At 33.1% G+C, this 14953-nt stretch overlaps 2 protein-coding genes across 3 annotated transcripts; both read right to left on the reverse strand.

Annotated features, from left to right (window-relative positions):
- Positions 1-795: 795 nt before the first annotated feature.
- On the reverse strand, positions 796-3543 carry LOC8270867 (aspartyl protease AED3). The gene is made up of 3 exons (XM_002512998.3): positions 2908-3543; positions 1835-2309; positions 796-1519 (listed from the first exon to the last, which is right to left on the reverse strand). The coding sequence occupies exons 1-3, from the start codon at positions 3370-3372 to the stop codon at positions 1164-1166; spliced, it is 1296 nt and encodes a 431-aa protein (XP_002513044.2). The 5' UTR covers positions 3373-3543; the 3' UTR covers positions 796-1163.
- A 6002-nt stretch (positions 3544-9545) lies between these two features.
- Positions 9546-14142, reverse strand: LOC8270868 (hydroxyproline O-arabinosyltransferase 3). Of its 2 annotated transcripts, XM_048378724.1 has the most exons (10): positions 13861-14142; positions 13338-13369; positions 12350-12985; positions 11691-11758; positions 11402-11603; positions 11172-11269; positions 10995-11064; positions 10807-10878; positions 10519-10632; positions 9546-9950 (listed from the first exon to the last, which is right to left on the reverse strand). In XM_048378724.1, the coding sequence occupies exons 3-10, from the start codon at positions 12767-12769 to the stop codon at positions 9891-9893; spliced, it is 1104 nt and encodes a 367-aa protein (XP_048234681.1). In that variant the 5' UTR covers positions 12770-12985; positions 13338-13369; positions 13861-14142; the 3' UTR covers positions 9546-9890. The 2 variants fall into 2 exon arrangements, with proteins under 2 accessions (XP_048234681.1, XP_015570767.2); XM_015715281.3 differs by lacking the exon at positions 13338-13369.
- Between the last annotated feature and the right edge of the window lie 811 nt (positions 14143-14953).

Here is a 14953-nt window from a genome sequence, read left to right on the forward strand (position 1 = left end):
AAATCAATGAAGAGGAACGTAAGAAAACTATTTATTTTGTTCCTTTTCTTTTTAAGAGAATTTATTTTGTTCTTAGAGACTTGATTTATTGTTATTTTAAATATAAATTTTTAAATATTTATTGATGATAAATTACATTTAATAAAATATATTTTTTAATATTTATATACAAAATTAGTTTCTCTATATATTTTTATGTTTTTAGTAAATATAAAATTTATATTTATATTTTACTTATTTTTCTTACGTTTCAGTTTCTATATTTTTAAAAAATATTGTTTGATCTTCAATTGACCTTTAATTGTGTCTTGTAACCTGCATGCATAACACTGAGGCTTACAATTTAACCATATTCCGAGTCTCATAGTTGAAGAGTTCTCAGGATATAAGAAACATCTGCCTATGCTAAACTTGCTATCGGGAAAGTAAACGACCCACCCTTAAATTACACAACAATTACAAAGCTATACAAAAGACACCCTCGCAACAAAAGCTGAAGCTCAACAAATTATGTAACAAATTCAGAAATCTCAACTCTGAGGCTTGCAATTTCCCATGGCATCTCATTTCTCTGAATATGTCAAGCTCATTTCTCCAACCTTAGAATTCCCCAGAGATTATTAGCTCTTAGGCCATGTTTAGTCTATATCAAATAATAAGGTATCTGTCTATCCTAAATTCTCTTAATATCATTTTCTATTGTTGAAGGCTTGTTAGGCCTTTTAAATGAAAAAGAGAAAAAGAAAGAAGAAAGAAATAAAGAAAAAGCAACCCACAAATGATGAAGATGAAACATGATACTAGAAAAGCAATTTTATTGAGCTGTAGAACATTCTCCAGAGAAAGAAACTGTAGAATAAAACCTTGTAAGTAAACCCGTGACATGGTACGATTTTTTGGACTAAGCTATCAAACTTTAGATCGATACAGAAAAACCCGTGACACACTCAATTTCACCTCCTCCCCTTTTTTTAACAGTTAGTAACAAAGCTGTCTAATAACGCCAAATTATACCATCAAACACAATCCCCAAAAGAAAAAGAAAAAGAAAAAAACCAGACACCTCCTTGACATCACAAGCCACATCTAATATAAAAATAAGGTACACTACCATGACCATAAGAAATTAAGGTTGCATAGCATATAAATCAACAAAACAAAAATCATGTGCATGGCTCACGGGCAACACCAAGTCTTGAGTTGGGCACATCAAAGAGTATCCTGTGGTTTTGTTGCTGCATGTTGGCTATGACATTCAGCACCGAGTTCACGTTGTCTGGGGCGGCTGCCATGGCCAGGCATGTGATGCTACTGGCTGTACTGTGGATTAGCAGGTTGTCTGGTGGCAATGTCACATTCATGCCGGAGAACATGAATGTTATGGTGGGTGCAACGATGGGTGATGTGTAACATGTGTCGAATCCACCTAGGGATGTCACCGTTGCATTGCCAACCCGCTTCCTGAATGCATCTCGGACCGCTGTGTAGGCCGGTGCGACCAATCGGGTGAATACAGTACCTGAAATGTAGGAGAGTCATTATAAATTTTCGTCAATGAAGATTAGAAAATAAATAAATGATGAATTTTAGAGTATCTTAATTACAGTAATTTTTCAATATTTTCATATATTTATTTAAAAAAATTTATAAAATTCTCATGACTAATAATTTTCTTTCAGTGCAATATATTTTAGACTTCCTTGGCCCAGAGAAATTATTATCTAAAGTCTTTTTGACTATTAATATGTCCTTTTATATGTTGTTTTCTATGTCCACATTAAGATAGACCAAATACCACTTAAATGTAATGATAAGGTATTGTTGGAAACATTACCAGAATCAAAGATGGTTCCTGCACCAGTCGTTGGATTGAATGCCAAAGCACTAGGAGGAATATCAACAACTCTTCTTCCAACTCTAATTGCCATCAAGTTCACATAATAGAGTGAAGATCTTCTTGGGTTTTTAAGCAATGGTGTGGTCTTAATCCTCTTAGGTTGACCAACGGGTCCAAGCCTTAATGACCCAGAAAAGTTAAGTGACCTAAAGCTAGGCAAGCAATAAGAAAATGTTGATTGGTATAGGTTCTGGGTTTGGGATAAAAGGGACATGGGTCCTCTGCCTAGCCCTAGAAGCCCTTGTGGTGGGATTGAGCTGCCTGTGGCTTCTGTAAGGCAACCAAAGGTATAGCTTGGAATCGAGTCAGTGGCTAGAGTGACCACATCCTGCGACAGGTTTGCGGCTATGGAGGAGCTGCCATAGGTCATATTGAAGGCACACGCGCTTCCTCCGCATTTGGAGTTGGGTACCTGCAATAAATTCACATGTAAGTTAGTCTTACATCACATATAATTTTGTGAATTGTGATGATGATGATTCCCGTTGTTTGGAATTTAGCCTTCTAAAGCTTCTGACCAGTTGGGAGTCATCCACATACTACAACGTCAAGGGCTCTTGTCCCCATAAAGAAAATAACATTACCGTACAAAGTTGATGACCGAATATATTGTTTCACTTTAAATAAAGCTTCTACACTTCCATAACACAAGACGTTCTAGAGATTATTTATTTGAAGTTTCAGAGGTGAAATCATGTATTTGATCAATAATTAAGAATTAGTAATAGGGATCAATTTACTATATAGATATATTTACCTAACATTATCAATGGAAGGGAAAAAATTCAGATTGTTTTGACATATCAGATTGCATAAATATAAAAAAAAGAAAGTAGCTAGCTGATCGATAACTCTTACAAATTTTCTTAGTGTTAATAATAATGTTTAATTGTACCGAGTGTCGAGTGATATTATGGATCAAGCTTACTGCATTGCATTAAATATATGTGTCCAATGTCATTATTTAAGAACAGAGCATTAGCAAACGAAGGTCAAGAGACTCATGTTACCTGCTTGCATTGAGGAGCTTCACAACCCACAGTTTTGAAGGTAGTAGATTTGACATTGTTAAAAACTGTAGAAGAACAACCAACACAGCCACTGCAAGGAATCCAAGCAGCATCATTGCTAGTATCCATGGCCAACAACATGGTTTGTGCTGGGGTTCCAATCTTGGCCCTAACAATATAAGTTGGGCTCTGAACGATCTGCCTGCCTGAAGCAATTGGCACAACAGATTTCCTAGCCACTAAGCTTGACAGAAACTGAAGTCTGGCTTGGTCCTTGGCCTGCATTTGGAGCACACTCTCTTCCCAATTAAGTGGCTTTGAAGGCCTAAAGGGAGAGCATGGACTATAAACATGAAAGACTTGAAGGTTTGAGCCTTGGTCTTGGATGCCACATTTAGGGTTCAAGTGCATCCCTTGGGCTAGGGTAAAGAAGAGGAAAGCTAGAGAGAAGAGGTGGGTTTTCATAGCTGTTTTCTGAGAGAAAAAGGTAAGCCTAAGGTTTTGATGGTTTTAGGGAATGAGTAAGTAGTGTATGGATATATATATAGACAGGTGAGGAGGAGTATGGCTAGTGGGATGACATGAACATGTATAATTTAGAGATTTTATGTAAAGATAGTAAGTGGGTTATTTGCTACAACAGACTGTATTCCATTTTCTTTTCTAGGTTGGGCCTCTAGTGCCCTTATCATTATACTTGCCTATAGATATAATATATGTTAATCTTGCCATCTCTAATTACTGTATAGTGTATTTTATTTCAACATTAAGGGAGAGATTTGGAATGTTCTGGGGTTAGACATGTGTTAATTTATTAGTTGTAGCCTGTATGTTATATTATGTTTTAAATAGAACTTAACACTTGTTTCAACAAGTACTCTTGGTTGGATACAATAATTAAATGGGTTCACACACTCACATGTTTGTTAGCTAATCGAATCCAGCATTTCATATAATCAACAGTAAAAAGGTAAATTGGGTAGCTTTTTCTCTGAGGTCTTAATGTATATATATAATAGAATGATTTGCCTGAATAATGGTGTAGGGTCTAGCGCATTATTATAAGAGAAGGCATACAAGAGAGATTGAAGGAGAATTAGCAGCAGCAAATTAAGCCAAAAATGTTGGGGATTCTGTATGTTGTACTGTATTGAATTACCCTTGGTATTTTCTCAAATCTTTAAACCCCTAGAGATGATATAGAGACTGTGAAGAAGAAACAAACACAATAATGGACACGACCATCAACATCTAGTGTTGTTTGATTTAGCTTGCTAGAAGTTAGTGTCCTTTTATCTTTTTCTTTATTGTATTTACCTGTGGAAAAAATGATATCTATGTTAACTTGTTCTAGACATTGGATTCTTTTGCAGATCTGAATCATATTCTGAGTATAGCATTGCTAATTAGACTTGTTCAGGACATTAGATTCTTTTACAAAGCTGATTACATGCTTAATAGCATTAAGACAAAATAACTCTGAATCTTGCCCAGTGCAATCTCTCTATAATTTTTACACTCATAGACATTTTGTGCTAATTTTTGTCTATAATCGGTATATACATCATAATAAATTGGTAATAACGTGTGTGTGTATATATATATATATATATATATATATATTACATTTAATATTAAATAATTGATACATATTTAACTATTTTAAAATTAATAATATGTTATTCATTCACTAATTTAGTGCATGGTAATAATATCTAAGTGTGATGGTAAGAAGATAATAAAAATTACATTAAATAGCACATAAAAGTTAGATAGTGCTTATTATAGGCTTGCCAATGATGAATGCTCTAATTTGGTATATATTTGCATGGATTAATATACTATCGTCATGCTTTTAATTCTTTAGGGTATATTAGGTTCTTAAAGCATGTTATATGAAACCATAAACACCATTCCGAGTAAAGATGAGCGATGTGTCATTTTCAGTGCCATAGTGGTGGTCCTTTTTGTGGGAATTGTTGAGACTAATGTATGTTGTGGTATTATATTATAGAATATACCCCTCACCATGCCACCATAGGTTATGGCTATATATTAAAAAGAAGTATACTAATGTGCCTAGACCCATACCTCGCTTGCCCTAATCGATCTCAATTTTAGAGTTCTTGAGAAGGACTAAAATCATAATTAATTAGAACAAGCTCATGCTAGAATTAGGCAAGATTCTATATGAAGAAAAGGGTATCATTTTGTATTAGCTTTTATAGTAGCAGATTAAATAATTAGATAGTGGGAAGTTTAGACTAAAATGAGATTGCTGGCCATCCAAAAATAGTTTAAAATGAGACCCAAATCTTGATTTGTTTAAGATATCAGACACTCTACTTTATACCATCGATTAGGTTAGATTGACTGTTAATGACCCACGAAGCATCATAATTAAATCTCCCTTATACACAGACATACACAAATGGAATGGTCACTTCAATTGAGTAGTCTATTTTCATGTTATTTGATTCCACTTTAATGATTATTAAATATTAACTAAAAAGTAAGATCATGATCTAATTACTTACACCAAAAAAATAAAAAAATGAAAGGGATTGAAGAAAGAAGAAAGAAGATCTGCTTTACGCCCTGTCTGTCTGTTTGTGTTTCTATAAGTTTTGTTTGTTTCTTCCCATTCACAATGAATTTACTCCTCAATTGTATGGGAGAAAAGACAAAGAACACATTAGTGTAATAGTGCAGTCAAGCTCAGCTCTGTTAGAGGGATGAATTTTATCTGCAGTCCCTAACTTTAAACGTATTTTTCCTTATAGCTCCTAAATCTAATTTATGTGACGAGACTTTCTATATATGATAATGCTAATAATTTTTTAACGTGAATTATAATAAATTTTACTAAATAATATGATATCACACTTTTTATACTAAAGTTTTCCCTCAGAATAAGGGGAAAAGATATTAACATTTTTTGTATAAAGTATAAAAAATTTGATGATATAAATTAAAAAAATTTAGGGACTGCAGCAGAAAACAAACTTAAAGTCAGGGATTGAATTATAATTTTCCCCACTGTTAGAGTCAACACTTTCTAGCTGGTAATTGATTTTAAATATTTGTCCAATAGTAATAGACATAGACATGAGTGTACAATAGATGCAATTGCATGTGACTCCTTGGTCAGTGGATAGTATGTATTGTGAGTGGAATTATTAGAAATCTACACAAATTCCATACTTTGTTTCTTTTGCACCTCTTAGTGTCGGTGGAACCATTTCTGTTCTCTTCCTTTTCTTTTAGACATAATTTAGCTTCCAACAGTGACAACTTGATAGCATGTAATTGTAGCAGTTATATGAAGATTTGAGGGTTTGCTTTTCTTCTTTAAACTAGATGCTAAAGAACTATGAAAAAAAAGAAACTATAATTTGCAATGCACAACACAAGCTTTGGACAGGATCTCAATGGCAGCTAAAAAGGGTGGAATTTATATTATAAAGTGGAAGAAATAATTGGTTTCTAGGACCCAAAATGAAGAAGCTAAAGGTTGTGGGGACGAAAGATAAAGAGCAAAAATGAGCATCTTAGGGGAAGAAAAGGAAGTTGATAAGTTTTTGGTGGAGAAAAGTGAGGGCATGATTCAAGTAAAGCCCCTTTCACCAAATCAAAGAAAGACATTTAGCAATAGTTTGATACACATGTGAATGTTCAATCATTTTTTGAATTCTCGTGAATCAAACTTATGGTCACACTAGCAAAAGCATGATGTTAATGATGCTTTCCTTTGTTCCTTTTCTCTTTTTTTTTTTTTTTTTTTTTTTTTTTTTTTTTTTCTAACTAAAGGTATTAAGCAATTTATAGATAACGTATTATAATCGATCAAATAATGACTTGATATTTTTATTTATAAAGACTATAAAAATCTCGAGTTCAAGTGTTTAGTTTGCCATTCACCTATATCGTTTTCTTTATATTGAGAGTTAAGAAATAGTTATATTTTTATTGTATAATTTTTGATTGTTTAGACCTCTAATAATTTATTTAAAAATAAATAAATTAAATATGATTCGAACGATTTAATTAATAAAATAACCATGATTTTGCTATATTGAAAATAATAAAAATATCAGTAGAATATCAATTTAATTATATTTACCATTAGATTTAGAATTTTAGTTTAAAGAGAAAAAAAGATCTAAATCATTTTCCTGGATCTAATAGGGAGCAAAATACTCATCTTGAAATGAGTGAAAAGGTGGAAAGAAAAAGGAAAAAGAAAATAAAAACAACAGAATATGCCAAGGTACTTTCTGAGTGTAATTTTTTTCTTTCACTTTGTCAGGAGAGGAAAAGAATGGAGGGGAGTGGGAAAAGGCAGAAGAACATGATATGATATGATATTGATAGAGCAATAAAGAGAGGCTTAGGTGAAAAGAGTCACAGTCACAGCAATGAGAAAGTAGCCTTCTCCCAGTAAATTGGGGGAAAGTAAACTGGCAGTAGTAGTGACTTGGGTTTAGGATCCCTGCACCCACTGTTTAGAAACTAGAAAACAAAAATAACAAAATAGTGTAACTGGAAAAACAAGGCCAAGTAAATTTGCCAGGAAACTGCAGCCTTTTTAAGTCATTTTGGCAAGGAAATTGCAGCCCTTTTTTCCTCTCTTTTGTCATTATTATTATTATTATTATTATTATTATTATTATTTACCATGTCCCATTCTTTAATTAAATTATAAAAATTAAAATAATATTTTATTTCATTAATTTATTGATACAATATCTAGTGACACATTATATAAAAATATATTTAAAAAAATTTAAATTTTAAATTTAATTGACCTAAAAATAATAAGTATTAAATAAGTTAAATCTTAATATTTTAAGAATTAAATAATTCAAATTTCAATTTTCTTAAAAATAGACGCATAATTTATTATTTTTGAATTAATTAAATTTAAATTTTATATTTTATTAAATTTGTTGTTATATAATGTGTTATTATTAGTAAATTAATAAAATAAATATTATTTTTAATTTCTATAATATAATTAAAATTTAAAAAATCTATTGTTAAGTTTATAGAGTTATTTGATAAAAAAATTTAAATTAAATTTATTTGATTCTTATACGTAAATTTAAAAAATTATTTACTAAAAAAGTTTAAAATGGATCCCCGCGTTGGGTCACGATGAGGTGCTTGCATTGATCGGTGGATTCTCTTTTCTCAATTCTTCACGCCCACCGTGATTCTGCGTTTTGACGTCATTCCTCATCACCCTTAAAATCTTATCAGAAATTAAATATTCCCCAATCTTGAACTTGCCCTATGTTTATTTTAGAAACAGAACAAAAAGATTCTGGAGCTCTCGACAGTGTAATGAAAGAATGCACACTAGTTAATGCGCATGTTAAGCAGTAGTAAGAATAGTCCCCTCTTTTCTTGCTTGAATTGGAGGGAAAGAAAAGAAATGTTAGGGGGAGGTTAAGTGGATCCACCATTAAAAATAGAAAAGGGACCTCTCTAAGAACATGGACAAAGGAAGACAATGGGTTCGTCTTGCAGCAAGTATGTTAAAAACATGGCCATGTCTCCCACTAAGGCACTAACTGAAAATATCAAATGCATCATCATCATCGCCTTCTCTAATCTCAGAGGGACCGCAACACAACTCCCATAGAAACTAGCTACTAATTGACTGTACTGAGCTTTCATGGACTGTTCTTGTCAGATGTGAGCCTATTTAGAAGGCCTAATGATCAAAGAATAACAAATTCAAGTGGTCGGGTCCATCAGGAATGGCCCTGTCTTGCTTGCTTTCTTTCTTTCTCTTTTTTCCTTTCCGTAAAGGTTTCGAGGTTCCAATTGGTTTGAGTAGCCAGGGAGACCAGAAATTAACATCGGATATCATCTCTAATATGGCTATATTTAGCATTACTGCTACCATTTGGTTCGATTACTTGGAGGAAAACAGAAATGGCCATATGATAGGTATATGGGCGGACCACTCCTAGCGTAGCACCACTAGAATACCATTACCACCTCCATAGGACCACCTGTCTGAACCACATTTGCTCCCAATAACAGCCTGCTGCTATCACCCCCCAACAAAAGTCATAACCCAGTAGCCATCATTGCCGTTCCCCACTGCACCAGAATTTTTAATGTTTTCTAAAAGTCTCAATCACCATGCTTACCAATGGTAACATCTTTCTTTAACTTCAAAGTTCAAGCCCAAGCTCCCTCTTTGGCCAGGTTCAGGTTCCCCTTCATTTATTTCTCTCTTAAAGATTACCTCAATGGCTCAATCGCCTCACAGGAACACACCAGTAAACACAGCTTGTACTCCCTTACAATATTTCCTACTGACTCCTAGGAATTCTCAAATGCATGCTAGGTTTTAAAAAAGAAAAAAAAACCTCAGGACTTATCTCAATTATGTAATTCTTTACTGAGTTAAATATTGTCTACTGTAAACCAACTTGTGGATAGCCGCAGAGGTGCCATGCTTGCAGATGGACAAAAACCACTTTGTCGCTTTACAGGCTAGTCAGACTAGTTTGACAAGGCTGTTTTGGAAATTCAGAAATTAAGCTTCACTGGCTTATGATCATCTTCTTTCCTCTTTTTTTTTTTTCCTCTCAAGTTTAGAGATGCACCTACTGCTAAGGTAGCACAGAACAGCAATAGCTCTATTTGATCAAAACTAGCAACTACAATGAATCAATCATACAACTCTATGTAAATTCATTTCTCTCTCAATTTCTGAATATTGTATGTCTGCCAAAAATAAGGGAAAAAAATATAGAATTCCTACTGTGTTAGCCTAAGAGCTGATAACTAGTCCTAAACTGAGAAACAAAACAACTTAATTTACAACTATATTTCTTGATTTAAGAAATGATTATCCTGAGGTTTCTGAACAGTGATATCGCTTGATGGCTAGAGATCAAAATTTTCCCATCTCAAAGATAAAGTTATTTGGGGCTGATTCACCTGGACCACGGAGACATCTACTATGTCTCCCAGTTGGGAAGGTTGGCAGTAGCTTCATTAACCATCTTTACAAGGGTGACCTGTAGACATGACAAGCAAAAAAATAATCACCATTGCCATTCCAGAGATATCTAGGATGAGAATTTTTCACTATCAAAATCTAAATGTTATTTCCAATCTATATAAAAATAATTAAGGAATAACAGCCATTATCAACAGGGATCAGAAAGTAATTGACTTAAATGAGGTAGAGGACAAATTGACAAGCTAGAAAATTCAAAATTGTTACATGATGAGGAAAAAACAGACAGATTAATTCCACAGCCAATACCTCTCTGCTAAAACATTAATAGAGACAAAACCATAGGGATTTCCAGTTCAAGGTTGGTGAGATGACAATATAAGGTTACTGTAAGCCACAATATGCCAACATTTTACCAATTCTAGTCCTTGATTTTCCCAGTTAGCAAGCCACAAATTGAAAGAATAAGAATGAACAAGACAAAATCTAATATGCTTACTAAGCTGTTGTGACTCGACAGCCTATATACATGGGGAAGGCATTATGTTATTTCAGTATATATCTTTTCCAAACAAGATGCAAGAGCAAAAGTAATGCTTAAATATTAGTATTATCTTAAACCATACCACACTTTCAGGAACCCCTGGAGGTGGCAAGGGAAGATTTTTTGGAGGAGGTCCACGTAAATATGATCTCTTGTCAAACCGCCATTCTCCAATTTTACCATATGTTAGCTCTCCCTGGACATAATGTAAACCTCATATCATACAATGCCAATTATGATGAACAATGTCAATAAAATTGAGGGTTAAGGAGAAAATAGAAGTAACGCATTATATTTGAAGGAATTTATGGAAGTTCATACTTATAGCTGTTGGAGAATCTCTTCTTAAAAAGAAATCACTTCATGTTACCTTTAAGTTGTAGTCACATCCATAAGTGTAATGAATGATAAACTTTTTTCCGATTTCCAGATCCCAAGGGGGCTGCAGTATAAAGAATAGACTTTTATAATCTGCTTTATTGCATAAGAATCTATGTTGCACATGAACTCTCATTGAAGCTACCAAAAGTGGATACAATCTTAGTCTGAAAATCAAACCTGTAACATGAAGTCTTTCCGAAGAATGTGCTGCACACCATGCAAAGCTGAGGCTACAGCATATGCATACCTTTGGTCAATAAGAAAAACAGGAGTGCCAGAAGCATATTAATAAGACATTCTTAATAATTCTCAATATTTATCAATAGTTAGCATATAGGTTATCCGTATGCTTACATTTCTAGCACCCAACCAAAAGTCTTATCAGTCTCCTGGTCATTTTTCATTTTCAAAGAGACATTCATCCACGTAGGAGCGATTTTCTCCAGCAATTCCTGAATAATAAAAATTCCAAAAGTGCAAACATAATAGAAAACCTTTAACAAGAATGACAGAGAGGATAGCAATTTAAATGACATCTTCACTACTTTTCAGAACCCATTACAGAGTTGGAATATGAGATTCACCTTCTTAATGATGACAGGAGAATTTCCAATCGGATCAACATTTGTCACAGGGCCTTTCTCCGCTGGGTAGAACTTCCTCACGATGTTTTCATTCTCAGCAGGTTTAATGTAAAAAAATGGAAAAGCAGCTGGATACCCTCCATGTGCTAAATTTGGAAGAGGATTTATAAATATGTGATCAGGTTCTGCCATCAGTATGTATCTGCCTCAATAGCATAAAAATAAGATTAAAATATAGTGGAGGTACTATTTGTGTCAATTGAAGACCATTAGAAATAGAAAAGCTCACTCTTCTTCAATTGTAGCCTTTTTCAGCCATTGTACGAAAGCCCAAGGTCTATTTAGGACAATGTATCCCTGGATACAGAATTAGAACCCACATAATAACAAGTGTCAATAAAAATAGATCCATACGACAAATAAAGTAAAGTCCAACCAGGAAAATGGAAGACAAGAAAGAGAACACTATAGAGAAGTCTTAAGCACATATAATTGATGAAAGTGACTCAGCAAGCAAGCCAATTAAATTTAACCATACTTCAACTTCCACAAAATGATTCCAAGATATTAAACTTTAGAGAAGTTAAAATTAAGTCCCCAAAGAACACAGTTTAAGACAACTTAAGTAAGCATGCAATTTAAAACACTGGGTAATGGTCGATAATCTGGACCATATCCAAATGACAACAGACAATTGCATTTAAGATGCAGTGGTTCTCATAAAGCCAATGTCATTCCCGTATTTCTTCAACTTATTTTCTGACTAGCTTCCTGACGAATATAACTACACATTGAAAGTATAACTGACCCTACATTATGAATTAAAGAATAGAATATGATATGGCTCAAATCAAGAAAAATCACGAGCAAGTAGCTAGCGAAAATAATGCACTTCAAAAAAATTTGCCTAGGAATTCTCAGCCAACAAGAAAGGATGCAGGTCCTCACCCGATCAAGACCAGCTGGAAGTGGATCAACCACAAATGTAGGGATCTCATCCATCAAGTTGTCAGGATTTCCTGAGTGCAAAATTCGTGTGAATCCACCCAGGTCTGACCCAGGAAGATCCTTCTTCTGCTTATACCAGTAGTACATAATGCGACATTGCCATTTGCTGTAAGGAGCATCAGTTGCTGTTAAGGCAACATGGAAGGGCATTCTGGCATTCTTTGACTTTTTAGCATCTTCAGGCATTTCAATGACAGGATCAAAAAATATCCCACCATCTGAATCATCATGTATCCGTTTTCCAACAGATCTATTGTGCATTATCATAGTAACCAAATTGTACGTGGCGAAGAAAAAGCCAAGAACCAATAGAATCAAAAGCAATGGTGAAGCCCGCCCCATTAACTTTCTCTCAATCATTGATGATGATCAACTCAAGATCCAATATTCTCCAAACTAATAACAAATCAGGAATCAAAGTCCAACCACCTTACTAACAAGCACCAATAGATCTTTTCAAATTGACCAGCCCAAACCACAACATGGTAGAAGTTTCAGACACTGTATTTATCTGATACAAAACTCAGATTTAATTTAGATCCAGACAAATGAAAGCTCCAGCCTTGAGCAAATAACCTGCATTAGAATTGGGACTAAAATCAATTTTAATAGCAACAAATTATACAAGGAGAAGACTAATTAAAAATAAACTTAAACCATGTACAATTTCCACATGTCAGACAGCAACTCCAATCCACCAATACTCAAATTAATGTTAGAAGCATATTTACATAAAATACTGTCACATACACTTAACAAAAGGAACATCAAAATATTTAAAAAATTCCCAATTTTTAACTCCAAGCAGAGAAAACAAAACCAAAAAATCGCATCAAACTCGTTCCATAAAATTGATTAAATCATCAATGAACAGTTCAAATACATAATATAACAAAAAACTTTCCATCAATATTTAAGCCAAACTAACCAAATTCAAGCTTCTCAAGTTTCAATACGGCACTAGTTGATCAGATCAATACAACAGAATTCACATGCAGCACAGAGAAACAAAACCAATAAAAATTTATCAGCTTTTGCATGATTTAACAAATTATCGGATCAATATTTAAGAACTATAAAACAAAATCTTTGATATAAACCCACAAATTAAAAAAGAAATGAATTGTACGACAATAGAATCACCTGTAACCCAAATGGACAATCAAAATAATAAAACAGAAAATACATGCATATCAATGCAAAACCAGAGAACAAGAAAACAATCAAGTTAAAAAGATAAATAATAGAATAAGATGCGAATTGAGAACAACTTAATTAAGCAAAATAGACAAAAGGGTCAACAGAAAACATAAAGAAGATTCAAATGCAGGAGTCGTGTCACTGAATAAAGCATGAAAGGAATGAACTTCTTATACAACATTTCATCAGCCATAAGTGAACATGGGGTGTGTGGTTGATAGAGAAAGAAAGAGAAGAGAGAGTAAACATACGATCAAAATTGATTAGATTCTCGGCGTAAGTGGAGAGAGAGTGGGGGAGTATAAGCTTTATCTGGATCAAGAAACTGAAATAGAGAATTGACAAACTGAGTTTTATTTTTGCGCTTTTTGCAAGCGTTTCTCTCTTTTCTGTCTTTTTCTAGCAGAAGTTTAGTCATTACTGATTAGTGGCATTTTCATATATTGACCGTTGATTTTTTATTTATTTTTTTGAGAATTTTGTTTTAATCTTCTCTCCTTAAACTTAAATACCACCTTAACTATAGATTAACTCTTTTAATATTTAAATAAAAAATGGTACCAGACTCAAATATAGTAGTCAAATACTTTTATTCAAAATAAATCAATATAATAATAATAATTTACAGAAAGGACTAATAAAGACAATTTTTTATTTTTATATAAATAATATATAATTAACAGTCTCATTTTTGTAAGAATAAATTAATCACACAACACTATTAAAAAGGAGGTCAATAATAAAGTAATATAACAAAAGAATCTTATGCATTAATTAATTATCTTTTATAAGTATGTATTTTTCTTTTTTAGAAAGTAATCTTCTAATTCAAATTTCAATATTGAATTATCCATTGTTTCTAATTTAAGTTAGTGAATGTCTATCTGGCATCACTGGGGTGCTTCAAAAATGTACAATATTGGAATTATTCCTAAAAAATTATGTTTTATAAGGAAAAAGTTATTCTTTCTTTTTTTTTTTTTTTTTTTGAAAAGAAAAAGGGTAAAAGAATCCCATGATCTTGTTTTCTTTTTTGTTAATAGAAGCAAAACTGTAATAACTCATGATTAAGAGGAAGAAGACAAAGAGGAAAGCAAATCAAGGCAAAAGCAGCCTCCATACAATTACAATATGAGACAGAGAAAGGGTCAATTTGGCACATTAAGGACACGATTGAACCAAAAAAAGAAACATCGGAGGCAAATATGAACTTTCGATCAAGTTTGAAGGGCAAAATTGAGCCTTTTCTTTTCTCACATGAGATGTCTTCTTTTGCTCTAAGGAAGTGTTTGGAATAAAGAAAATGTGTGCTCCAATATGATAATTCAATCATTTTCTATTAAA

This window comes from Ricinus communis, chromosome 8 (assembly GCF_019578655.1).
Source record: "Ricinus communis isolate WT05 ecotype wild-type chromosome 8, ASM1957865v1, whole genome shotgun sequence".
NCBI classification, from domain to species: Eukaryota; Viridiplantae; Streptophyta; class Magnoliopsida; order Malpighiales; family Euphorbiaceae; genus Ricinus; species Ricinus communis.

Excerpts from the sequence above, each read along its gene's own strand:
- LOC8270867 (XM_002512998.3), bottom strand. The coding sequence starts at position 3,372 with ATGAAAACCCACCTCTTCTCTCTAGCTTTCCTCTTCTTTACCCTAGCC. Across the intron at positions 2,310-2,907 it reads AAGCTCCTCAATGCAAGCAG|GTACCCAACTCCAAATGCGG; the intron begins GTAACATGAGTC and ends AATTTATTGCAG. Across the intron at positions 1,520-1,834 it reads AGGAACCATCTTTGATTCTG|GTACTGTATTCACCCGATTG; the intron begins GTAATGTTTCCA and ends CCTACATTTCAG.
- LOC8270868 (XM_015715281.3), bottom strand. The coding sequence starts at position 12,769 with ATGATTGAGAGAAAGTTAATGGGGCGGGCTTCACCATTGCTTTTGATT. Across the intron at positions 11,270-11,401 it reads CTCCTGTCATCATTAAGAAG|GAATTGCTGGAGAAAATCGC; the intron begins GTGAATCTCATA and ends TTTATTATTCAG. Across the intron at positions 9,951-10,518 it reads CAGGGGTTCCTGAAAGTGTG|GTCACCCTTGTAAAGATGGT; the intron begins GTATGGTTTAAG and ends TCATGTCTACAG.